This window comes from Bos taurus, chromosome 15 (assembly GCF_002263795.3).
Source record: "Bos taurus isolate L1 Dominette 01449 registration number 42190680 breed Hereford chromosome 15, ARS-UCD2.0, whole genome shotgun sequence".
Classification (NCBI taxonomy): Eukaryota; Metazoa; Chordata; class Mammalia; order Artiodactyla; family Bovidae; genus Bos; species Bos taurus.
Genome location: NC_037342.1, coordinates 64,345,394 through 64,371,745, shown reverse-complemented (window position 1 = coordinate 64,371,745; position 26,352 = coordinate 64,345,394). Strand labels below are relative to the sequence as shown.

The window sequence follows — 26,352 nt, the reverse complement described above, 5'->3', positions numbered from 1 at the left end:
CATGGGATTTTCTAGGCAAGAGTACTGGAGTGGGTTGCCATTTCCTTCTCTCCCTTACAAAAAATGATGTATTTATAATACAGTCATCCCTTGACAACTGCAGTTTCAGTAGCTGAACCCACTGATGCCAAACCTGTGGATATGGAGGGCCAACTGTACAAAGAGGGTGCACTGTAGTCTCCCAGGGAAAACATACAGCCATGGTTCTTAGGCCAACACTGGCAACACCACATTAGAGCAGGTAATGGAAGAGAGCTTATAGGATGCACAGAAAATGAATGTGAAAGAGCTCTGTAAACAAACTATCATAGGAAATACACATACTAGCTGATTTAAGCACACTGTAATATCAGGGCTTCCCTGGTAGCTAAGTCAGTGAAGAATCTGCCTGCAGTGCAGAAAACCCAGGTTTGATCCCTGGGTCAGGAAGATCCCCTGGAGAAGGAAATGGCAACCCACTCTAGTGTTCTTGCCTGGAAAATCCCCATGGACAGAGGAACCTAGTGGGGTCGCAGTCCATGGGGTCGCGAGAGTCAGACACGACTTAGTGACTACACCACCACCACCACTGTAATATCAAAGTAAATCCTGATTTGAGACTCCAGTTTGTATAGAGAAAAAGGCACCACCACAAGATTAAGGCACCACCACATGAAATTCATTCCATGACACCCCAAAGCCATCAGAGGATCATGGTAGAAGGTACATGTCATGATGAGTTATCATACAATTTCCCCTCCTTGAACTTCATCTCAGCAGAGGTCAATCTCTTGGAAAAAGAATGTACTTCTGGCCTGCTTTCCCAGCTCTCCTTTGCAGGGCTCTCATTAAGCCGGTTCCGGAGTGGATGCTGACAAAGTGATAAATGGAAACTTCATATTATTATCTTCACATAAAAATAACATTCTAAATGGTGATACTGGTCCCAGACTGGCTAATACATGCTCTTAAGATCACAAAAGGGAATCCCCCTGGGAGCCAGTGGTTAGGACTCTATGCTTTCACTGCCAGGAGTCCAGTTCCATCTCTTGTCCCGTAACTAAGATTCCACAAGCTGTGTGGTGGACCAAGCCCTGCGCAGCTCTCCGTCCCCCGCCCCTCCGTCCCCGCAAAAAAAATCCACAAAAATTTCATCTCACTTCCAAACAAGACACAAGGCACCAGATGTGGCTGTGGCTGAAGGGTCTTTGTGGGTTACCAGAGCCCGAGAGCCGAGAGCAGCCTGGCCAATGGGAGTTTGGCATGGGCACGCAAACATTTTGAAAAACATTTTTATATTTTTTTGTAAACAAAAGAAAATTCCTAAGTCCTGGAATTTTTTTTTTTTAAATAACAAATCGAAAGGAGGAAGGGCATCATAAACTTTACGTTTTCAGCTTTTTAACATAAAGAACTTCACCTAATCCTGGTCATGAGTCTTTCTGCACCGTGGCCTGGACCTCGCGCTTGCGCTCAGCGGTGTGACCTTGGCCTGGCCACTGCGGCGCGCAGAGCTCGGCGGCGGGCGGGGCTCGGCGGGGAGGGGGCGGGGCCGGCGGGCGAGGGCGGGGCTCGCCTCCCTCCCAGCCCAGGCGATAAAGAAGGGCTGGGCTGTCGTCGTAGGTTCAGTGGCGCTGAAGCGGAGGCGTGGGGCTTTTAGGTAAGGTTGGAGTGTCGGGAGGCTCGCGGAGCCGCGCTCCCAGCCCGGCGCTGAGACACTTGAGCCGCTGCTCTAGCAACTGGGCCGCGGGACTGAGGGGTTTGGAGGGTCAGAGCTGGCGCGCTTACCCCACGCCGGCCTCCGCGCTGGGGGACGGCGAGCTGCGGCGCCTTTATCTCTGCCCGCGTCCTTCCCTCCGCCCGCGTCCCGCAGCATCCCGGCGCCGGGGGTTCCCGGCGCGCCTTTAAGCTTCCCAGCTTCTTTTGTTTGCAACGAGAAGGGAGCTGACGCATTCCCTGTTCCGCGCGCCCTCGCCACCCACCCACCCTGTATTCCGCCGCCACCCGCCCCGGGAATACCTTCCGAACCTCGATTCTGAAAAGAAGCTCTTGCAATTTAGGCAAATCAGATCGCACCTTGAAAGGAGGTTATAACCACATCCCTGAGTGTCTGGAAATTCTTCTCTTACCCTGGAGGTCTGAATTTTGAATTTTAAAAAGCAAGGTGGGGTCGTAACTTAGACATTTCAAGTACGATGTTGGTTTTCTTGGGCCGGCCTGGGCCGCACCCTTCTTGGAGTCTGACGGCTGACTTTTAAGGAGACGTTAAGTAGTGATTTTCTCCATGGATCCTGGAAATGTACCAAGTAACGTTGTATTTCTCCTCTGACGCATGTGAGTTCTCCCCTTTAGCCCGCTACCCACACGAAGAAGAGATGGGATTGGTTACTCACCCTGGCAGTAGTTGGGTGACTTCTTTGAAATTGCAGAGTGGCCTGTTGGCACCTTGTGAAGACTGTGGGGCAGGAGGCTTCCTCCGGTTTTGCTTTTGACCAGTGCTTTCCTTTTTTTCCTTCTTGTAATGCCTTATGTCCACTTTGAAAGTGCCTCTTGCTGTGGCCAGCTGATTCTTTTAAAAATCCTCTTCTTGGCCAACTTTTAAAAGATACCAGGGGGCCCCAGCGGAGACCTGCCTACCACTCTCAACTGCAGTAACTCTGTGTTGTGTTTAGTTGCTCAGTCGTGTCCGACTCTGCGACCCCATGGACTGCAGCCCTCCAGGCTCCTCTGTCCATGGAATTCTCCATGCAAGAATACAGGAGTGGGTTGCCATTTCCTACTCCAGGGGATCTTCTGACCCAAGGATCGAGCCCGAGTCTCTTAGGTCTCCTGCATTGGCAGGTGGATTCTTTACCAGTAGCGCCACCAGGGTGTAGTAAGAACTAAATGAGATAATTTGTAGCACCTGATAAGTGGAGAACAAATGTGGCTGTTAATAGTTCATATCCCCATGTTCCTCGCTGAGGGTAGCTTATTCCCAGTTCTCCAGGGAAGGCACACACAGTTCAGAATGTTGATCAAAGGAATTGCCTGACTGTGGACCAAATGTATGAAACTATGGCTTCTGTGTTTTCAAACAGGGAACTGTAAGGAAAACACCCCACTATGCTGAGTAGCTTGTAAAATAAAATCCAAATAAAAATGGATATTAGAGTGAGGCAAGCAGGTGTCTAGTGGAATTCAGCTTTGAGAGCTGCAGGTACAAGTTCTTGAAAAGAAATGCCTTAAAAATTCTGGGCCAACCAGACTGCCGTAAACAAAACCTAGCCCAGAGGTGCTTGAGGCTTTCCAAAACAGGATGTGTTATTACTTATGCCCCATATTTTTTGTGAAATACCTTCATAGCTGGCTCTTACATGTACTACCTTAAAGGGCAGGGCTGTGAGGCGGCCCTCTAATGAGGGCCCTCTTTAAAGAACTAGAGATTTGTTCCTGGAACAAATCACAGGACTGGCCCTTCCTTTTGAGGAAGCAGCAAATTTGTGGGTTTAGAGAGTTCTGAGATGATTGTCTCTGGCAGTGGGAGCTCAAGAGTAGCTGGGAGGGGCTGTTCATTATGATGGTGGCTTTCTGTCTGTCTCTACTTGCTGATGTAATTACTTCTCTGAGCTGAGTGATCTCTGTGTAGGTGACTCAGCTTGCTTGGCTGTATGTGTCCGAGGTGATAAAGAGGCAAAGCCCCAAGCCCCCAACACTACTAGCCTCCAGGTAGTGTTACTTTGAGCTACTTGTGAGCTACTGTGCTGTGTTCAGATGTGTCTGACTCTTGACTTCCTCACAGACTTCAAACCACCAGGCTCCTCTGTCCATGGATTTTTCCAGCCCAGAACCCTGGAGCGGGTTGCCATTTTCTGCCTCAGGGGATCTTCCCACCCCAGGGATTGAACCCACATCTCTTGCGTCGCCCACATTGGCCAAGTGGATTCTTTACCACTACGTCACCACCGGCCCTTGATAAATAGAAGCAAGATCCACGCAGTGTGGCTTTGCAACTAACCTGTTGCCTTGGGACAGGTACTTTCATCTCCCAGGGCCTCCATTAATTTCCGTAAAATAGGAACATTGGGTTTGATTTTTTAAAGTACCTTTTAGCCTTAAAGATCATCAGCCTCCAAGGCTCCAGGCTCCTAGGAACACTAAGTGTGCCCCTGGGAGTCTGTGAATCTTGTGGCAGTATTGCCCTCATATAGTCTCTTCTCTGGTGGCCTCTGTTCAACCAATTTATTTCAGAAGCTGAATTCACAAGACGTTTCCCCGCCAGAGAGTTTAACTGTGGTTAAGAAGTCAGGCCTGGGTTTAAACGCGGTTATGCCACGTACCAGTTCTGAGGTTGGTGTATTCATTTTCTATTACTGTGGAAACAAACTGCCACAAAGCTGGTGGCTTAACACAACACAAATGTATTAGTCTTACAATTCCATCTGTCAGAAGTCTGACCTGGGCCTCCCTGGGTTCAAGTCAAGGTGTCAGCAGGGCTGGGTTCCTTTCTGAGGGCACTGTGTGAGAGAAGCTGTCCCCTTGATCATTCAGGCTGTTGGCATGTCACAGTCCTTGTGATTGGTGGACTGAGGTGCCACTTCCTGGCTGAGAGTCGGCTGAGGACCATTCTTCACTTCTGGAGGTCACATGTATGCCTCAGCTGTGACCCCTGTGCTCTGTCCTCAAAATCCCCATGGGTAGGCAAAGTCCTTCTCACTCTTTCTTCAGTTGTCTGTGTAGTCTCTGAATAGAAATACTAATTCCTGGGCACCCCCCAAGACCTCCAGAATCAGAACTTCTTGGGGCAAGGCCCAGCAATCTGTTTTAACAGCCCTCCAGATGAGTCTGATGCCCACTGAAGCTAGAGAACCAGGACTGGTACCCTATTTTATTTTCTACCTAGTCTCTAGTGTTAGTTGGTATCCACCTCCACTAGACTGTAAGGTTCTTGAGATGGGGCTTTACCTGGTTTAGCAATCACTGCACCCCAGTGTCTAGCTGCTCAGCTTACATGGGCTCATAAATGGTCACTGTGGAGATGACTGGGGGGTAAGTGTCAGGACCGAACTTACTTTGTAGAGTAAATATACCCACAATGAATTCCTTAAGTTTGTTGGGTCATTGGCGGGTTAAATGTTTTATGTTCAAATTTATTTGGATTGTTTAAATAGGTAGATAAATATTTGAGGGTGCTGGCTGGGGTTTTTGGATGGACAGCTGCGTGTCTTTGTTTTCCTCTGTAAAATAATGGAATATAGGCTTGTACTGTCCATAAACTGGCTACCCAAAACATCTTTAGGAACTCGGTTAGGGATGCCTGTATTTGTAAATCGCCTTGCTACTGTTAGCTTCCCTTGACATCTCAGGTGGATGGAAATGAATAAATCATGATTGGGTTGGTTTTTATTGTAGAATGAGAAGCTCTAGTTTTAACCCTTTGCTGCTTTTGCTGGCATCTTTTCTGCAACATCTCTGATCAGTGTTCTTTTCATGTGAACATTTCTAAGTGATGGGGAGTTTTTCATATTTCACCAAGGAAATTGATTTCCATCTGTGCTGACACTTTGTTGAGTGCCTGGCACATGGCAGGGAGGGAGGAGGAAGTGGGGTGATAGCGAGCAGTTTCTCTTAGGAAGCCCAGAATGCCTCCCAATTGATCCTAATGCTGTCTTTGGAAATTACATGGAATAACCTGTCCCTCTCTTCCTTGGTGGCCCTTACCGTGTTTGAAGATGCTTACTGTCTCTGACCATACTTTTCCAAACAGAACAGCCCTGATTTCTCCCACCCATTTCTCCTGGCTTTTACAGCTGTTTATTTTGATGTCCTGATAAACTGGAAGAAATTAAGAAATCTGGCACCTAATTGTAAAAATATTATTTCCAGGCGAGGTCTGAGGCCAGCACGGAGTAACCCCAGGATTGTGTGTGCATTTATCTGCTTGTTCCTTTAAGTGCCATTAACATTTTAGCCCATATTGAGCTTTAAAACCCTCAAGTCTTAGATTTCATTATTCTATAAAAGCAATATCACGTCACGAATTAGAAACTGAAGTAAAGGAGTTGACTGCTTTAAGGTTATATAAATTGACAGCAAAGTGGGATTAGAATATGGGTCTCTCTTTCAGAACTACTAGAAAATCCTGAAAGCCTCATTTTTCACCCCCCCAAATATAGGGTGTGACTAAAATAACTATTTTTATTCCTAGGAGACCATATATATAGGAAATACTTTTTACTTCAATGTAGCAAATTTTGAAAGCTGTTATGTATTTTTAATAATCAGGTAGAATGTTAGAAAAATAAAAATTTAAGCTGCAAGTTAAATGACACAGAAGTACATTAAAATATTTTCTTTGTTGAGAGCTCTTTCTGAAAAATATTCATTGTTAAGAAAACATATTTAAGTATAAATAAGCTGCTCATAATTCTGCCGTGCTGTTCATCACATGTCCCAAAATGTTTGGAAAAGTTGATGTCCCAAGCTTTTTTTTAAAGGTGTGTGTATGTATGTGTGTATTTTAAAGAAAAAGTAATAAAATTATAGCTAAACTGGCTTTTTTTTTTCTTAATACCTTGTGAATAGCCTTTCATGTCTATTACTTTTCATGGCTGTATAGTTCCCCACCATGGAATTGGACCATAATTTACTCATCATCTTGTTGGACATGTGTGTTACCAAATTCTTACTGTTTGAAACAATGCTTATATATCCTTGACTGTTACTTATTCTTCTAGTGAAAAGCCTATTTGACTTGTCCCTGAAGCAATTCCCTTTTAGAGTCAACTTCAGAGCCACCCAGAAAAATGTCCACATTTCCTAAGATCGGCACCAAATGTGTTCTACCACTGCAAAATGGTGTCTTCCAGTAAGCTCACCCATCCTATCCTGTGGACCCTTTTCAGAATGACTTTAGGTTCTTTCTAATAATTAAATCCATTGCTTAAATGAGTCTTAAAATGTTGAGAAAGGCATGATGAGGTCTTCTGCATGCTTCTTGCATCTAAGTGTTTGGTTGGGTGTGTTGGAAAAGTCACGGTAGCTCTGTTGGTTCACCTACCATATGATCTACACTTACTAGGGGGAAGATTTTTAAGCCTTGAGGTTCAGTTCTCTTTCTTAATGCTGAAACAGATTTGCCAGAAGATAGGTGACTGCTGCTGCTGCTGCTAAGTCGCTTCAGTCGTGTCCGACTCTGTGCGACCCCATAGACAGCAGCCCACCAGGCTTCCCATCTCTGGGATTCTCCAGGCAAGAACACTGGAGTGGGTTGCCATTTCCTTCTCCAATGCATGAAAGTGAAAAGTGAAACTGAAGTCGCTCAGTCGTGTCCGACTCTTAGCGACCCCACGGACTGCAGCCCACCAGGCTCCTCCGTCCATGGGATTTTCCAGGCAAGAGTACTGGAGTGGGGTGCCATAGCCTTCTCCGAGATAAGTGATTGATGACTACTAAAAAGGAAATTTTTTTAATGTGTGGATTTTCCTATTTCTGATTATAAAACCAATGCTTGTCTCTTTATAGAATATTTGGGGAAGTATGGCAAAGAGTAGAGGGTCAGGAAAAGAAATAAGAAATCATAAATAATCCTGCTTAGTGTTAACTATTGTCAGCATTTTAGGGGCATTTATAAAATAGCTTTAAGACAATCAGCTATTTTGTCTTTTCTGGTGGCTCAGTGGTAAAGAATCTACCTGCAGTACAGGAGATGCAGGTTCAATTCCCAGAAGGAAATGGCAACCCACTCCAGTATTCTTGCCTGGGAAATCCCATGGACAGAGATGCCTGGCAGGCTAGAGTCCATAGGGTCGCAAAAAAGACAGACAGGACTTAGCTACTAAACAACAACAATGAAGACCTGGACTTCTGATTCAAATACTGTTGCAGGAAGGCGGACCCCTTCCAGGGCCCAAAACTGGGTTCTTGTCTAACACTCGGAAATGAATTGTCCTAGGAGACACATGTGCTGACAAAGCAAGAGATTTTATTGGGAAAGGGCACCCGGGTGGAGAGCATTAGGGTAAGGGAACCCAGGAGAACAGCTCTGCCGCGTGGCTCGCAATGTCGGGTGATGGGATTAGTTTCCGGGTAGTCTTTGGCCAGTCACTCTAATTCAGAGTCTTTCCTGGTGGTGCATGCTCAGCCAAGATGGATGCTAGCGAGAGGGATTCCCAGAAGTGGATGGACACGCGGTGTCTCCTTTCGACCTTTCCGGAACTCTTCGGGTTGGTGGTGGCTTATTAGTTCCGTATTCCTTATCAGAATCTCCTGCCGTAAAACAACTCATGCAAGTGGTTACTATGGTGCCTGGCTAGGGTGGGCGATTTCAATCAGTGTTCTTCCCCTAACAATACTACAATGTTAGCATCTGCCCACTGACCACTTCCTTTCTCTGCTGTCTTTGCCCTCTTGCATCCAAGTCATGGAAACATCCACTGTGACTCCCAGCCAGTCCTGTGGACTTAAAGCTCAATCTTGTTGACAGTCCCCATCCAACCCATATGGTTGCGGGCTGCCTTAGGCTTGGGGCCTGCAATCTCCTCTGCTCATCCAAGCCCAGAGTGTTTGTCCAGCTTTCTGACCTGATGCTACCTTCTGTCTACCCTCTCCACTCTTCTCAGCCCAATGCCCCTTCCCTGCCCAGCTTCTTTTTCTGGGAACCTCATGACTTCCCATGACTCTGTGCCCTCTGTGACGGCCCACACTCTGTCTGTGTCTGCAGAGTGTGCTTCTCTCAGAATCTGAATAAATCTACTTCTTACCTATCACTTTGTCTCTCACTGAATTCTTTCTGCAATGAGACATCAAGAACTTGAGCTTTGTTAGGTCCTAAAACCACATACCATGGGTTTTGGCTGGGTTTGAGTCCCAGCACATGAGTTCAAGTCCCAATCTGTGGTAAATGGATTCACAACCACACCCAGACTTCCTGCCCTAAGTCAAACAGGCATGTCCACACCTCCTGGCCTCTCCTTCGGCCAGGCACCGTGCTGTGCAGTGTGTGTGCTTATCCCCGTGTGTCCTGGATGCAGAGGGGAGGCCTAGAGGTTGAGTAACACACAGCAAGAAGTGGCAGAGCCAGAAGTATCCAAGGCTTTGTTCACCGGTCAATGAGAAAGCCTGACCCTGAACCAGTTCACTGTGCAGTTTCTGCTGCTTTTCTTAAGAGATAAGCCTTTCTTCAGTTCAGTTCAGTTCAGTTCATGTCCGACTCTTTTCCAGCCCTTTCATCAAGGGTGGGTTCTCTGCACCACACCCTGTTTATTTGTTTTGATGGTGCTATTCATGCCAAGGACCATTTGGAAGGAAGTCTCCTAGAGGTTGTGACCTCCTCCCTCCTCCTCTGGTGGGGCTGCCTGAGGAAGCAGCTATTGCAGAACTTTTAGGAAGAGTCTGACACTCCCTGCCTCCCTTTTGGGAACCTCTGATGGATGCCTTTCTCTCCTGTTCTCTTGCAGCACTTGTTCCCAGCCCCAGGCTTGTGTGAGTGTGTTAAGTTATCCTTTCTACCCAAACGCCCTTGCGTGTAAGGAACCAGGCTGGGAGCTGGGGTGTGCTGGGCCTGGGTCACTGACTGAGGTCCAGGGATAGGGGAACACTTATCATTTGTTCACTTGACTCATCTGGCTCCAGGCAGAAAGCATTGCAGGGGCGTTGGGTGCCAGCCAGAGGGGCTGGGACCTCTTCCTGATTTGTTAAGGAGAAGGCAATGGCACCCCACTCTAGTACTCTTGCTTGGAAAATCCCATGGACGGAGGAGCCTGTTAGGCTGCAATCCATGGGGTCGCTAAGAGTCGGACACGACTGAGCCACTTCACTTTCCCTTTTCACTTTCATGCATTGGAGAAGGAAATGGCAACCCACTCCAGGGTTCTTGCCTGGAGAATCCCAAGGACGGGGGAGCCTGGTGGGCTGCTGTCTATGGGGTCGCAGAGAGTCGGACATGACTGAAGTGACTTAGCATAGCATAGCATAGCACATAGAGAGCCTGATCTGTTAGGGTGCCTCCCATCTCTCAGGTTCAGGGAACAAGAGGGGAACTCCCTGGAGAGGCCAGGAGGTATGGACATGCCTGTATGACTTAGGGCAGAAAGTCTGGGTGTGGTTGTGAATCCGTTTACCACAGATTGGGACTTGAACTCATGTGCTGGGACTCAAACCCAGCCAAAACCCATGGTACATGGTTTCAGGACCTAACGAGGCTCAGGTTCTTGATGTCTTATTGCAGAAAGAATTCAGTGAGACAAAATGATAGGTAAGAAGTAGATTTATTCAGATTCTGAGAGAAACACACTCTGCAGACACAATGTGGGCTATCGCAGAGGGTGAGTGTTCCCCGAAATTTGGGATGGTTAGTTTTTATAGGCTGAGTAATTTCATATGCTAATGAGTGGGAGGATTATTCCAACCATTTTGGGGACGGGGTGGAGATTTCCAGGATTTGGGCCACTGCCCACTCCCTGATCTTTGAACAGTGCCTTGTAAATGTTATGAACCTCCTTCCATAGTTCTTCAGGCACTCTATCAGATCTAATCCCTTGAATCTATTTCTCACTTCCACTGTATAAACGTAAGGGATTTGATTTAGGTCATACCAGAGTGCTCTGGTGTTTTTCCCTACTTTCTTCAATTTAAGTCTGAATTTGGCAATAAGGAGTTCATGATCTGAGCCACAGTCGGCTCCCGGTCTTGTTTATGCTGACTGTATAGAGCTTCTCCATCATTGGCTGCAAAGAATATAATCAATCTGATTTTGGTATTGACCATCTGGTGATGTTCATGTGTAGAGCTTCTCTTGTGTTGTTGGAAGAGGGTGTTTGCTATGACCAATGCATTCTCTTGGCAAAACTCTATTAGCCTTTGACCTGCTTCCTTTTGTACTCCAAGGCCAAATTTGTCTGTTAGTCCAGGTATCTCTTGACTTTGTTCGTTTGCATTCCAGTCCTCTATAATGAAAAGGATATCTTTTTAGGGTGTTAATTTTAGAAGGTCTTGTAGGTCTTCATAGAACCATTCTACTTTAGCTTCTTCAGCATTACTGGTCAGGGCATAGAGTCGGATTACTGTGATCTTGAATGGTTTGCCTTGAAAACAAACAGAGATCATTCTGTCATTTTTGAGACTGCATCCAAGTACTACATTTTGAACTCTTTTGTTGACTATGATGGCTACTCCATTTCTTCTAAGGGATTCTTGCCCATAGTAGTAGATAATGGTCATCTGAGTTAAATTCACCCATTCCAGTCCATTTTAGTTCCTTGATTCCTAAAATGTCAATGTTCACTCTTGCCATCTCCTGTTTGACCACTTCAAAATTGCCAATATACCCTGGATCATTGAAAAGGCAAGAGAGTTCCAGAAAAACATTTATTTCTGCTTCACTGACTATGCCAAAGCCTTTGTGTGGATCACAATAAACTTTGAAAAATTCTGAAAGAGATGGGAATACCAGACCACCTGACCTGCCTCTTGAGAAACCTATATGCAGGTCAGGAAGCAACAGTTAGAACTGGACATGGAACAACAGACTGGTTCCAAATAGGAAAAGGAGTACGTCAAGGCTGTATATTATCACCCTGCTTATTTAACTTATATGCAGAGCACATCATGAGAAACGCTGGGCTGGTTGAAGCACAAGCTGGAATCAAGATTGCCGAGAGAAATATCAATAACTTCAGATATGCAGATGACACCACTCTTATGGCAGAAGGTGAAGAAGAACCAAAGAGCCTGTTGATGAAAGTGAAAGAGGAGAGTGAAGAAGTTGGCTTAAAGCTCAGCATTCAGAAAACGAAGATCATGGCATCCAGTCCCATTACTCCGTGACAAATAGATGGGGAAACAGTGTCAGACTTTATTTTTGGGGGCTCCAAAATCACTGCAGGTGGTGACTGCAGCCATGAAATTAAAAGACGCTTACTCCTTGGAAGGAAAGTTATGACCAACCTAGATAGCATATTCAAAAGCAGAGATATTACTTTGCCAACAAAGGTCCGTCTAGTCAAGGCTATGGTTTTTCCAGTGGTCATGTATGGATGTGAGAGTTGGACTGTGAAGAAAGATGAGTGCCGAAGAATTGATGCTTTTGAACTGTGGTGTTGGAGAAGACTCTTGAGAGTCCCTTGTGTTAGGAGAAGCACACTGATTGAAACCACCCACCCTGGCCAGGCACCACAGTAACCATTTGCATGAGTTGTTTTACGACAGGAGGTCCTGGTAAGGAACAGGGAACTAGTAAGCCTCCACCAACCAGAAGAGTTCGGGAAAGGTCAAAAGGAGAGACCACCTGTCCAACCACCTCCCAGAATCCTCTCTGGCATCCATCTTGGCTGAACAAGGCATGCACCACCAGGAAGGACTCTGAGTCAGAATGATTGGCTAAGGACAACCCGGGAACTGATTCCATCACCATAAAACCCGAGACTGCAAGCCATGTGACAGAGCAGTTCTCCTGGGCGCCCTTTCCCAATAAAATCTCTTGCTCTGTCAGCACATGTGTTTCCTCGGACAGTTCATTTCCGAGTGTTAGACAAGAGCCCAGTTTTGGGCCCTGGAAGGGGTCTCCTTTCCTACCACACTTGGACTGCAAGGAGATCCAACCAGTCCATCCTAAAGGAAATCAGTCCAGAATATTCATTGGAAGGACTGATGCTGAAGCTGAAAATTCAGTACTTTGGCCACCTGATGCGAAGAACTGACTCATTTGAAAAGACCCTGATGCTGGGACAGATTGAAGGCAGGAGGAGGAGACGACAGAGGATGAGATGGTTGGATGGCATCACCAACTTGATGGACATGAGCTTGAGTAAGCTCTGGGAGTTGGTGATGGACAGGGAAGCCTGGTGTGCTGCAGTCCATGGGGTCGCAAAGAGTTGGACACGACTGAGCGACTGAACTGAGCTGGCACTGACATGGCACCTCTGGGTGTGTTGTTTCACTTGCTGGTTGAGGATCGAGGTCTAGTCTTGTCTGCCATCTTGGTCCCATTTGATTCTAATCAGTTTATGTTGTGTCCTTGGGCTATGTCATTCTTTCAAAAGTTGTGCCCTGCCCCTTTCTCTCCTGTTACAGTAGTGGTGGTGGTGGGGGGCGGGTGTGTGTGTGTGTGTGTGTGTGTGTGTGTGTGCAGAGTGAGGCAGGAAGTGGCAATAGCCACCACTTTCCTGTGACTGTGTCAAGCACATAGTTATCTGGTTTTATCTTACATCTCCCCATGTGGGGAAGAACCCACGTACAGATGAGACAATGAGGCTCGGTAGCTGTGGGAGAGCTGGGCTTTAGTATGTCCGGGTCTGAGCTTATGACCACTAGCCTTGGGCAGCCTTAGATCCTCCCTGCACTGGGGTGTTGGGCAGCTGCCCCCCGGGGAGGGTCAGCCTGGTGGGAGTGGGCATATAGGCTATGGTAGGTTTTGAAGACCCCAGAGGGAAAGGAGGGTGATTCAGCCTTAAAGAAAGGCCAGGCCCAGTTAGATTTTCTTCCTGCTTCCCCATTCATCAGAATATGACCTTTCTGTCTCCTGGGCGTGAGCTTCCTCAATATCATCTTCTTTAGGCAACACCCTTCCTGGTCCCATCCTCCCCACCACCCACCTCCAACTCAGAGGAGGGCTGGGTGGGGTGGGGTGGGGCAGGGCTCACCCACCAAGAACCCTATCTGTTTGCCAGACAGAGGTCCTGGCCTGTGGGGCTTAGGAGAGTAGAATGTGGAGCCACCCTGGTTTGGGGCAGAAATCACCTCCCTGTTGCTCAGGGAAGTCGGGATGGGGTCGGGAGACTCCTTAGATCTGTTGCTTATGGTTGGGACTTGGGCTAAGTTAAAAACCGCCCTGTGGCTTGGCTTCCTTCTCAAGTGAAAGGAGGATTTGAGGCATTTCAACCCTCCCCTCTTCTCCCCTGATGCTCACTGCCACACCTCTAAGCATTAACGGAATAGGGACCAGACAGCAGAGTTACCTGGAACCTGCCCTTACTTTTCAGAGTAAAGGAGGAGGTGTCCCCATCACACTTAGCAAGGTGGGGAGCCAGAGCTTCAGTGCACTAAGCCTTTGCCCCATGTTCTGCCACTGAATGCCTGCTGGTGTCCCCCAGAGTCACCCCTTTGGTGTGATGCACTTAGTGGCATGGCCTGGAAAAGTGATGCTTGCTGGGCTCAGCTCAGCCAGCAGCTGGAGGTGGGGCCTGCAGAGCTCAAATTGCAGGCGCTGCCTTGGGTATTCTGTACATTTTACCATTGGAGTCAGTGCCCCTGATGGAGGAGACAGTGCTGTCCCACTGCTCAGTCATGAACACTGAGGCTCAGAGGGACTGAGTTCCTGCAAAGGTGCACGGCTACTGTGGGTGAGGGCTGGGGTGGGCCCTGTGTGCTATGTCTCCCTGCAGCCACCTCTCCCACCAGGCCTGACAGCATTTCTTCAGCAAGCTGAGGTCTTCGACTGCGGAGGGGCCGAGGACTGCCCCCACAAAGAACACACTTGGTTCAGGGCCCCTGGCACTGAGGTTCCCTGTTTTCTCCGTCTGCTCTCTACTTCCTGTGTTTCCGGCAATCACCTGTTGGTTTGTGACAATGCTTTGTGTTCCTTCCTCCCAGGTTCTGTAGCTGGTCGCAATGGCAAGCAAAGGAGGGTACATCGTGCTTGGGCTCCTGTTCCTGGCTGTCCTCTGCCAACTCGGTGAGTGGTCCAGAGGGACTTGGATCTGGGTCATGTAGGTTGCTTCCACCCTAACTTTTTCTTAGGCTTCAGGATGACCAAGCTGGTGCCCCAGACCCGGGCCAGGCTTCGGTTCTTTCGCCATCAGTGTTACAGGTCCAGGGTGATATGACTGCTCCTTCCTATGTTACAGCCCTGCCCTCGGCGAAGCCCCTTCCTGAGTTACAGTTCATCCTGGGTGACAGAGCTGCTTTTGTGGGGAAGAGATTACACACAGCCTCTTAAGTTTCACCCCTCGCACTGCCAGCAGCCAGGGCTGCCGACCCAGAGTGCTGAGCTCAGCGGCCACCCCGGGCGCTCCCATGTGACACTGCTGTGGCCGAGGGTACTGTGGTTATAGCAGCAGTAGCTGCTGCCCACAGCATTCATGAGCCAATCACTGTTCTCAGCATCTTAACACTATCTACTTATTTAATCCTCATATCCATCCTATGGAGCAGGGGCTGTTTATTGCCACTTTCCAGATGACAAGACTGAGGCCTAAAGAAATGGTTTATAAAATATCGCACTGAAGCGCTGCAGGCACAGTTCAAACCCAAATAAGCCTTTCATCAAAGTGTCTGCACCTATTTCCTTCGCCAGCCTACCCCTTCCCCACTCCTGGAGATACTCATTACCTCTAACAGTAGGAACACCTGTGTTTACTTTGCTTCATTATAAAAATCAGAGGTCATTTTCTGCCTCTGTCATGTTACAACAAAAAAATTATTACTTTTTTTTTTTTTTGAGGAGCAGGGATAGGAGACGGAAAAGAAAGTAGCCGTGTAGTGAACAGTACAGAGTCATCTGTGTGTTGGAGCATGTCAGAGCTTACAGCGTTAGCAGCTTCCATACAGTGAACACTTACTATGTACCAGACCCTATCTCATTTAATCCTTAGCCATCCCCTGAGGGCTCAGTGCTGTTAGGCCCGTTTTACAGTTGAGGAAACTGAAGCAAAGAAGTTAGCCCAAGGTCACGTTGGAGCAGAAGTCATGACCTCCCCGCCCTCCTCCCCACTGTTGATCTTAGCCAAGGTGGTGCGTAATATAGTCACTGTGTTACAACATACATTATTGTCACAGTTCTACCCAGTGAATTTTCTGTAATAAGAATAGCTTGGGGGACCTCCCTGGTGGTCCAGTGGTTAAGACTTCGCCTTCCAATACAGGCGGTGTAGATTCAATCCCTGTTGGGAAGTTAAGATTCCACTTGCCTCATAGCCAAAAAACCAAAGCATAAAACAGCAGCAGTATTGTAACGGATTCAATAAAGACTTTAAAAATGATCCACATCAAAAAAGTCTTAAAAGAATAACCTGGTCACACCCTCTTTCCAACAGTCTACATTTGTTTATGGAGCTTGGGTTTGGTGCCATTAGCCATTCTGTGACAGGTCTTGGGGGCACTTAGGTCCTTCCCGAGGGAGTTGGAGTGTGAAGAATATCCACTTCACCCTGGTTAAGTGGCTGGAATATCAAACAACCATCCTCTGACTTATTGCTTGCCCCTGGCCTGGTTTTCTCCATGATTATGGTTGGTTTCTTCTCTTTTTCACTCAGGATGGTTAGAAGAACATCATGGTAAATAAACCAAGCATGGGCTTCAGAACTGACCGTGTAGGTGTAAGTCCCAGCTCTCCTCTTAAGGGCTGTCTGCCTTTTGACAAGTTAGTTAACATCTTAGTTTAATGGGGATGGCAGTCCTTAAGCCTGCCTCTTAACAGCAGTTCTCTGAAGACTGAAAGTTTAAATATTTGAACACAGTGTTAGCTGTGAATATTTCTGCCTCACAGAAGTTCCAAAGGTGAGCTCTCTTTCCTCTGTCCGAAGGTTTGTCAAGAAGCCAAATGAACTCTGGCTGTAGCCAGGAGAAACTGTACTCCCATGGGCAGCCTTTCCAAATGGCCCTCTCAGATAGCCAGGCAAGAGTATCCTCTCCCTCTAAACTCTTTCCTCTTACCAGGTGGACACACTTCTGGGGCAAGGAAAGATTGTTGAAAATTGGCATCTTTGTCCCTTCTCACGGTGACTCCCCTCTCACGCAGGCGTGGCAAGCACTGAGCCTGGCAGAGAAGAGGCAGAGGGGGCCAGCAGAGCCCGGCCCCGGACCCAGGGGCTGGCGTCATCTCTGCTGCATGCAGTGCTCTGAGTGTTCTTGATGGGGTCACTCCTCCTCTCCAGACATCTGTCTTATCATTTGCAAACAAAATGGAGGAGGAGGGGGTTTGGGGGGCTGATATTTCAAAGTTTAACCTGGAACCTTCACAAATCAGAGGGTCCTCTGCTAGTTGGGATTTCACACCTGTGAAGACAGACATGGTCATTTAAGATGTTTATAGAGAGCTTCACTCCTGACTAGGAGAAGGCAATGGCACCCCACTCCAGTACACTTGCCTGGAAAATCCCATGGATGGAGGAGCCTGGTGGGCTGCAGTCCATGGGGTCGCTAGGAGTCGGACACGACTGAGCCACTTCGATTTCACTTTTCACTTTCATGCATTGGAGAAGGAAATGGCAACCCACTCCAGTGTTCTTGCCTGGAGAATCCCAGGGACGGGGGAGCCTGGTGTGCTGCCATCTCTGGGATCACACAGAGTCGGACACGACTGAAGTGACTTAGCATAGCATAGCATCACTCCTGACTGTGCTCAGAAAGTGAGGAGCCACTTTCTTCTGGCCTTCTGAAAATTCTTCTCCCTGGTGATAAACCCAGGCTACAGCCTTAGGACTAAAAGTCAGCTCTGGGGTGCTAAAACCCACATTTTGGTCTTGGTTTCACCATGCCATTCTTCTGTGACACTTTACATATTTCATCTTTGAAAATGTCTTCTCATACATATGGGTACTGCCAAATACTGATTACATGGCAAATGTGGAATATGACTCATCTTTGTCCTGTCACAAAGGGACATAAAACAAAGGGAAAATAATTCAGTGAAACTTGAAGTGTAGCCACCAAAGAGGAATCCTAAGACCGGAATGGGAGTGGTAGTCATTTTTCAAATTGGGGAACCAGAGGCATTTGCTTCTGATACGAACCAGCCCTTATGTTCAGTGTCGCTATGCAATGCCTGCTCACCCCTGTGAGTTTAAGATACACGGCTGCTGCCTGTCCCTTGGCTGTGTTTGCTTTGGTGATGGGCTAGTCCCTCAGCAGAGAACAGCCACACTGAGGATGCCTTATCCCGGAGGCCATCAGACTTGTTCTGTAGAGGGCCAGGTAGTAAATATTTTAGGCTTTGCAGGCCAAGAGACAAAAACCAAGGGTATTTTGTAGGCTTTTGTATAAATAAGAGAGAAAACAAGTTTCTGTAAGTTTTTAATTGATTCAAAAATTAATAATTGAGTACAATTTTTTATGATACAGCCCTACTAATAAAAGTGGAATTCTTTCTGGGAGAATAACATTTTGCTTACTCTGATTCAAAAATTAGTGTTCCCTATCAAATGAGTTGCGAATGTTCATGTGTTGATACTGATTTGTAATAGATTTAACGTATTTCATCTTGGAACATGTCTTTTCACACAGATCAGATCAGATAGGTACTACCAAATACCGATGATCAGTCCATGAGAATGTGATGTCAGAGCATAATTGTTCTTCAGAAGTTTTTATGGAATTCTGTTTATCCTTTTGATGGGTTCCTTTCAACCTGTTATTAACATTGCAGATTAATCACTTTTGGTTGAAAGTAGGAGAAAGCTTCTCAGTTGCACAATTAAATGGGTTTTGAAACCTGGACATTACCTTTGCACATACCACAGAGTCCGGTAAAACCACTGCTGGAACTGTAGTCTGAACTTCAAAAAATGTGTCTGCTGCAGGTTTGTGTGGGAAGGCATCCCACTGTGGGTTGCTGACCTCTGACCCGCACTACTGGAGATGGTGGGCTTGCTTCTGCACTGCTTATCTACCAGGTCCTGACGGTCATTCTTCCTGGTTCTAGGTCACAGCCTGCAGTGCTACAGCTGTATTAACCAAGTTAACTGCACTTCAATCGTCAATTGTTCACATAATCAAGATGCTTGTCTCTTCGTTAAGGCTGGTAAGAGCCTCCCCCTCCCCTCTCTGCCCGAGTGTAATGGGTTGAAGAGAGCCTGGGGAAAAATCCGTGCCACCTTCTTTTTTGTTAGACTTGTATTCAATAAGTAATAGCTACCATTTAATAGCACCAGTTGCATATGACACTAAACATTTTCCATTTGTTTTTGTTTTGTTTTTCCATTTTTTTTTTTAATTTAATGCTTTCCATCTACCACTTGGGTTAATGTTTTATTCCCATTTGGTAAACAAGGAGACTGAGATTCAGATTAAGCAACATGCTAAGGTCAAGGAAACCAGCTCAGGATTTGAACATGGAAATCTATCCAATTCCAACACTTGTTCTCATAACACCTACACTGGCTGCCTCCTAAACTTTTGAGAGCCTGCCGTGTGCTAGAGCCTGAGCTAGGAGCTCGAGATACAAAGATGAAGAAAGGAGACAATGAAAATTGTGAGAGGCTTGTGTAGCTGTCACAGATGTCTTTATTTACTTATACTTGTGTATCATTCTGGGGGGAATTTAATATATGCAGAGTCCTAAGGGGACTCAAGCTGAGCTCAGTAGACAAATAGAAGTAGGAGGACTAAGCAGGGAAGGGTGTTCCAAAGAAAGGCAAAGCAGGTACCGAGGCTCAGTGGCCTCAGAGAGCAAGGCACTCACGGGCTTGGGATGGGGAATGGCCTGCGTTGACAAGTTCTGTCAAATCTGCATTTTGCAAATTGGTTAGACTATGGAATTGCCTCCTCCATAAATCCTATTGAAGCAGAATTTAGGAAATGGTAGGCAGAGGCAAGAAACCAACCACATCATACCCTCTACTCTCGCTGGGTGTGGTTCTGGATTGAATTGACATGTAGAAAAGATACTGTGAAGTGAGGAGCGGCTGTTTCAGGGTCTGCTTAGTGAGTGTACAAGGTAAACCCCCCAACTTCCATCTCTTAAGAGATAAAAATAAAAACACCCTTCAAGTTCGTTCACTCACACTCTCTATGCAGATTCTTCCCAGCATCCTTCAAAGAATGCTGAGCACATCAGGTAAACTCAGAAAAGTTTTGGAAGACCCACAAGCTCAGAAAAACCTGATAGAAAGAAGGGGGAGATTCATTCCCCCAAAAAGGAAAAATCCGTGAGTAAGTCAGGATGAATTAGAATTCTCCTGTGTAAATAATAGGAGTATCTCTTGATTTTGGTACTAGTTCCTGGAATGCAGCTCTAATTCCAAGGCTTGCTTGTGAGGTCCTTGTTTCTTTAGGGAGCCAGTTCCTCTGCCTCACCTGGAAGACCATGTTGATTCATAGCTAATGTAGAAAGCACAGTGAGGCCCCCAGAGAGAACAGCCATTCACTCCACAAATATTTGAGCACCAGTTATCTGCAAACACAGAGACCTACTTCTTAACCCTGATCATCTGTCTCTTGGACCCCCACAACAAAAAGTATAATTTCCCAATGAGATAATAAAGGCAGTATTATGTGTAGAGTAAGTATTAGATTAGCAGTTAGAAGCTTTGAGCTCAGATCTCTGTCCTGCCAGCAGTAAGTTCTTCCTGCCTGTGTTTTTTTATTGACGAAATGGGTATGTTGGATGGTAGAGGTGGAGAGAAGGGATGAGGGAAGTAGAGTGAAATTGAAATCTTTTTTCCAGCTCTCTAATCCTATTGTTTCCTACCTAAATGGTTAACCTTTCATTTTAATTGTTTTCCAACATTATTGAAGTATAATTGACAAATAAAAACTGTATATATTTAAAGTATGAAATGATTACCACAATCTAATTAATACATTCACCCCCTCCCATTATTACCTTTTTGTGTATGATGAGAACACTTAAGATCTATTCTCTTAAGCAAGTTTTGAATAGACAATCTAGTATTATTAACTCCCTGGTAAAGAATCCGCCTGCAATGCAGGAGACCCCAGTTTGATTCCTGGGTCGGGAAGGTCCCCTGGAGAAGGAATGGGCTACCCACTTTAGTATTCATGGGCTTCCCTGGTGGCTCAGATGGTAAAGAGTCTGCCTGCAATATGGGAGACCTGGGTTCAGTCCCTGGGTTGTGAAGATCCCTTGGAGGAGGGCATGGCAACCCACTCCTGTATTCTTGCCTGGAGAATCCCATGGGCAGAGGAGCCTGGCGGGCTACAGTCCATGGGTCGCAAAGAGTGGGACAAGACTGAGCAGCTAAGCACATTATTAACTATAGTCACCATGCTGTACATTAGATCCCCAGAATTTACTCATCTTCTAATGAACTGTTACACTTTTAAAAACAGTTAATGTAAACAGTGAGGCACGTCTGTTAGAAGCGCCAGGATGTAAATCACCGACCACACCAGATACCAGTGAGGGCATGGAGCTCCCAGAGCTCTCATTCACTGCTGCTGGGAATGTAAATTGGTACAGACCATTTGGCAGTTCCTTAAAAAACGAAACGTACCCTCACCATAGATTCAACAATTGCATTCCTTGACTTCATTACCCAAATGAGTTAAAAACTTAGGTCCATACAAAAACCTGCACATGGATGTTTACAGCAGCTTTATTCGTAATTGCCCAAACTTGGTGAATGGATAAGTAAATGGTGGTATGTCCAGAGAATGGACTAAAAAGAAATGAGGTATCAATCCATGACAAGACATGAAGCAAACTGCATATTTCTGACTGAAAGAAGTCACTTTGGGAAGGCTAAGTACAGTTATCATTCCAACGACATATTTCAGAAAAGGCAAACTAAGGAGATCATAAAAAGGACAGTGACTGCCAGGGGTTAAGTGGGGAGGAGAGAGGATAAATAGGTGGAGCACAGGATTTTTAGGGCAACCAGTATACTATAGTGATGGATACATGTCGTATGTTTTGTCAAACCCCAGAGAATGTACAACACCCAGAGTGAACCTAAATGTAATTTATGGACTTTGGGTGATCATGATGACATCAGTTGCAACAAATGGAGGTGTTGGAGATGTTAATAGTGAGGGAGGTTGTTTAGGGTTGTGGCTGGGGGTATTGGGGCTATATAGGAACTCTGCTCAATTTTGCTGTGAATCTAAAACTCTAAAATACAATTTTTTTTAAGGATGATGTGAATCTTAAGTAATAATTTTCTTCTTCTCATGAACATATGTCCCAAAATTTCAGCTAGACATGTGGTAGCAGAAGTTCTTGAAATATAGATACTCAGACCTTACAGTTAGGCAGATACTAACAGAGCATCTAAATCCCCCTCCAGCTCTGACATCAGCTTGAGAGACACAGAGTGCATATTGTCATAAACATGAGTCAAAGGCCAAGCGTACATTAGAAATTATTTAACCACATTTCACCCTCAGACTGTGAAATGGGAATACTTATCTCCCAAGGTCAGTAGGGCAGTTAGAGGAGAAATGTATATGATAGTGCTATGCAGATGCCGTCTAGAAGAGAGACAGATAGGTATTAATTCAGCCACTGTTTACTGGCATCCTGGCTAGGTCCTGGAAGTATAAACCATGTACTTGGAGTCTGGCAGAGCCTCTGATGACAGTGTCAAGCAGTCATTGCTGAAATGGCCTTTCAGATAAGGGACATACTTAAGGGTCCCTAAGGCAATTGGGGGCTATTGCTTGGTAAAAGCAGACTTGAACCAAATCTTCAAAAAAGGGTAGAGAGGCTGTGCTCAGAGAGAGAACTTCAACATTCCAATGACTGATGTAATCCACTTTTACTCGGGTCATTCTGATAGTGGCTTTGGTGAGAAGCTCTCTCTTGTAAGGTTGTTATGCAGATAAGATCATTCAAGTAAAATGCTTGGCTCACTGCAGGACAGGTAGTACGTGATTAATCGGTAGCAGTTATTAATAAATGACTAATTTATTAATAATTATGACAAAATTAATCTGCCCTCCTCAAGCTGTTAGGCTTCCCAGATTAGCATTCTGGTGGCTTTAATGCCTTCCTGGTTCCAGTGTCTGATTATTATTATGTAAGGCAGTAACTTGTCCTATTCAACAGTATTTTTAGCACAGTGTTAGAAGCAGCCTCTTAAATGCTTATGATCCAAATAAGCAGAGTCACTGGAACACTTGTTCTGGCCTCCACTTGACCAAACTTCATTAAAATCCAGGCCAGCACCTCATCTCTGAAGGGGAGTACAGAACAGTTATGCTGCAGTTATTAATTTAGGGGTTTTTGCTCTGAGCTGTGAGTGCAGTTGGATAAATTACTTACAAGGCTTACGTAAAAAAAATAGGCATCTGTATTTTTTATCTTTCCAACGCAGAAGAAAAGAAAATGATACCAGGGCAAGCACCAGCCTTCTATTGATATATCTGTGTGTCCCTAGCATCTAGCACATAATGTAATTTTTGAAGAGGAAAATCTAACATAATTCTTCTCTCTCAACACTTTTTTTTCTTCACTTAACATAGTTTATTTAATTACATATGCCACTAGAAGATACTTGGCATATATACTTTTGGCCTTTATTTTCCTTTGTTGTGCAAAAATTAGCACCACAACTGCATATTCTTTTGGAAAGTTTTTCCTGTGTTACTGAATAGTCTAATGATTTTTAAAGGAAGTTAAAATATTTTGGAAATAAATTCATCCAGTGACTTTATTTTAAATCTCAATCCACATATAACAAATAGATAAATGGAAGATAGTAGTCTGTGAAGGTAACACTGTTAAATTCCTTGGGAATCCTTCCAGAGAAAATTAATGTATTTAGCCCCACACATATGCTTTATAGAAGTGGACCACATTCTACATATTGCTCTGCATCTAGGCTTTTTTCTCTTGAGATGTGATTCACATATCTCAGTTCCAAAGTTCATTTTAAAGTATATAAGTCAGTGGTCTTTAGTATATTCACAAGTCTGTATGACTGTCACCACTATCTAATTTCACAACACTGTTGTGGTCCCAAAAGGAAGCCCCATACCTATTAGCAGTCACTGTCCATTTCTCCTCCCCACACACCCTGGCAGCTACTAGTCTACTTTCTAGCTCCATGGATTTGCTTGTTCTGGATATTAACTGAAACATAAAATGTGGTCCTCTGCGACTGGCTCCTATCACTGAGCATGAGGTTCTTAAGATTCGCCCATGTTATTGGATATATCACAGTACCTTATTCCTTTTTATGGCCAAATAATATTCCATGAGGTGGATATACCACATTTTGTTTATCCGTTCATCAGTTAATGGACATCTGGGTTTGTTTCCACCTTTTAGCTGTTTTGAATAATGCTGCTATGAACATTGGTCTATAAGCTTTTGTGTGAACATAGTTTTCAGTTCTCTTGGGTGATGTATTTACCTAGAAGTAGAATTACTAGGTCATATGGAAACTATTTTTAACCTTTTGAGGAAATACTAGACTTTTCCGAGATATCTGCACCATTTTACCTTTCCACAAGCAATATATGAGGGTTCTAATATTCCATGACACAAATTATTTTCCAATTTCTTGATTACAGCCACCCTAGTTGATATGAATTGATATTCATTGTGGTTTTGATTTGTATTTTCTTAATGACTAATGATATTGAGCGTCTTTTCATGCACTTATTGGTCATTTGTATATCTTTGAAGTATGTATATTCCTTTGCCCATTTTTTAATTGGGTTGTCTTTTTATTATTCAGTTGTATTTCATTCTTCTCAGATGTGTGATTTGTAAACATTTTCTTCCTTTTGTGGGTTTTGTCTTTTTAATTTTTTAAAGTGTTCTTTAACTATTTGAAGCACTAAAGTTTTTAATTTTGATGAAGTCCAATTTATCTATTTTTTCTGCATTTTTTTTTTTTTTAAAGAAACCAAAACTCCCCATGTCAACACACAGTCCTATGACATACCTTATCTGCATGGAGCTTTGTTGTGTGGAACCGCTACCATAATTTATTCAGATGCTTTTTTTTATTAACAGACTGTCTTTTAGTTTCTTGCTGCTACAGATAGTAGTGCAGTGACCATTCTTGAGCATGTATCTTAACCCTTTTTCATTCAGAGAGTAAATCCTAGAAGTGGGATTGCCAAATCAGGCATGCATTTAAAAATCTTGGTAAATCTTGAACATTAGTATGATCACCTGTTGCCTGCTATGCACACACCACTGTACTGGCTCTGCTGAGACTCTGGTTTCATGGAGAAGTTCCATTCAGAGCTGGATCCTGCATCTTTTTAGCCAGATATGAGAATTCAAAGACAGGTATAGAGCTTTACCTGCTTGATTGCTTACCCTTCTATGCATGTGTTTCCCCACAGTGCCGCTAAAATTTTACCACCAGTGTTGGAAGTACGAAGAATGCAGTTTTGAGTTCATTGCAAAAGCCTTAGGGGAGAAGGAGCTCCACTATGACTGCTGCCAGAAGAACCTGTGTAACAAAAGTGGCGGGAGGAGCGTATCCGAGAAGATACTGCTGCTGCTCACCCTGCTGCTGGAGGCAGTCTGCCACTTTTATCGCTAAATCTATGCCAGGAGGGCTTCTCCTGAATATCCTGTTTCTATCTATTCCTTCCTTCGTGTGATGCTGTGTTCCAAAGGCTTTTTATTTTCCAACTGGATCCTGTTTAGTCTTTCCCTGTTGGGAGAGACTAAAACTAGCTTGAGCAACTTGAATAATAGAGGAACTCAGAAAGACTCTGAAGACCAGTCCTCTTGGCAGAGAAGACCTGTTTGAGTTGAAAAAAGTTAAGAGTGAACCGCGTGTAATTTGAGTGAGATGACATGGTTCTTACTCTGCACTTTGTGGGGTCAGCTTTGCAGGGACAGCTTGAGGAGCTGCTCTGCAATCCTCAGACGTTTCCCTCTGGTTCCTGGGATGTAATTAGTGTGATCAGTACTTTTTTGGGGTAGCTGGGGCAGGGGGCTCCTTTTCAGCAGTCTCTCTCACAAGGAATGCTTTATGCTCGCCTTTCATGGCCCCTGTATTGCCAGGGAGGCATGATGCATCTTTCATATGTGGGCTGTCAGTGAGGGACAATGAAATTCTTAAAGAAGAGTAGTGGGAATGACTTGTATTCTCAGTTGCCTGGGAAGGAGGTAAGCTTTCCAGATGGCAGGGCATGGAAACACAAGGTTTGTCTTCGAAGAGGTACCAGTGGCTCAAATCTGTTTTCCTCTGTCTCTCAAATTTTGTATTGGCTTTGTTGTCTTTTGCTAGAAAAACTCAGTAGCATAAATGAACAGTGTGTTAAAACTATCCCTTCCACTCCCTACCTTTTCTGTTGACATGGTAGGCTGTCTTGGCTTTGTCACACACAGTTAAAAACTAAACATTTGAATATTCCATGTTACATGTGACTTGCAGTTATTAAGTATGCTTATCTTAACTGTTCCTGGTAGGAACACTCTTCATGTGTGCATGTATAATGTGTTAATGGAACAGGAGGGGCCTTTGGGGTTAGGATTTGAAAGTTCCAAATGTCATCATGAACAGTAACAGGTCTGCAGGGATGTTTTACCTGCCAACACACAGCCAGTAGGCTCCTAGCTGAGTCAGCACAGATTGTGTAAAATACATTGGTAAGGGCTATTAGCATCATCACAAATGCTGAGGCTTTCAGAAGCATTATCCGTTTGCTAAACAGTGCCCACCTTTTCAGGAGGACAAAGTTTTGCCTTTTTCTTGTGGGTACTGGTGAATAATGTAGACTTAATGATATTTGTATGCTTAGAAT

General features: G+C 45.1%; 1 protein-coding gene and 1 long non-coding RNA gene across 4 annotated transcripts; one reads left to right on the top strand and one right to left on the bottom strand.

The window, feature by feature from the left end:
• Window positions 1-571: 571 nt before the first annotated feature.
• Window positions 572-3,022, bottom strand: LOC101907545 (uncharacterized). The gene is made up of 3 exons (XR_009490696.1): window positions 2,373-3,022; window positions 1,400-2,270; window positions 572-850 (listed from the first exon to the last, which is right to left on the bottom strand). It is a non-coding gene; the product is annotated as an uncharacterized lncRNA (long non-coding RNA).
• Window positions 1,607-25,968, top strand: CD59 (CD59 molecule). Of its 3 annotated transcripts, none has more exons than XM_005216374.5 (4): window positions 1,607-1,639; window positions 14,548-14,629; window positions 18,596-18,694; window positions 24,937-25,968. In XM_005216374.5, the coding sequence occupies exons 2-4, from the start codon at window positions 14,566-14,568 to the stop codon at window positions 25,137-25,139; spliced, it is 366 nt and encodes a 121-aa protein (XP_005216431.1). In that variant the 5' UTR covers window positions 1,607-1,639; window positions 14,548-14,565; the 3' UTR covers window positions 25,140-25,968. The 3 variants fall into 3 exon arrangements, with proteins under 3 accessions (XP_005216431.1, XP_059730589.1, NP_001032523.1); XM_059874606.1 differs by having other exon boundaries at window positions 1,607-2,115; NM_001037446.2 differs by lacking the exon at window positions 1,607-1,639 and adding an exon at window positions 3,638-3,687 and having other exon boundaries at window positions 24,937-25,166.
• The last annotated feature ends 384 nt before the right edge of the window (window positions 25,969-26,352 follow it).

Coding starts and splice junctions, on each gene's coding strand:
- CD59 (XM_005216374.5), top strand. CDS start 14,566: ATGGCAAGCAAAGGAGGGTACATCGTGCTTGGGCTCCTGTTCCTGGCT. Junction 14,630..18,595: donor GGCTGTCCTCTGCCAACTCG/GTGAGTGGTCCA, acceptor TCCTGGTTCTAG/GTCACAGCCTGCAGTGCTAC. Junction 18,695..24,936: donor TTGTCTCTTCGTTAAGGCTG/GTAAGAGCCTCC, acceptor GTTTCCCCACAG/TGCCGCTAAAATTTTACCAC.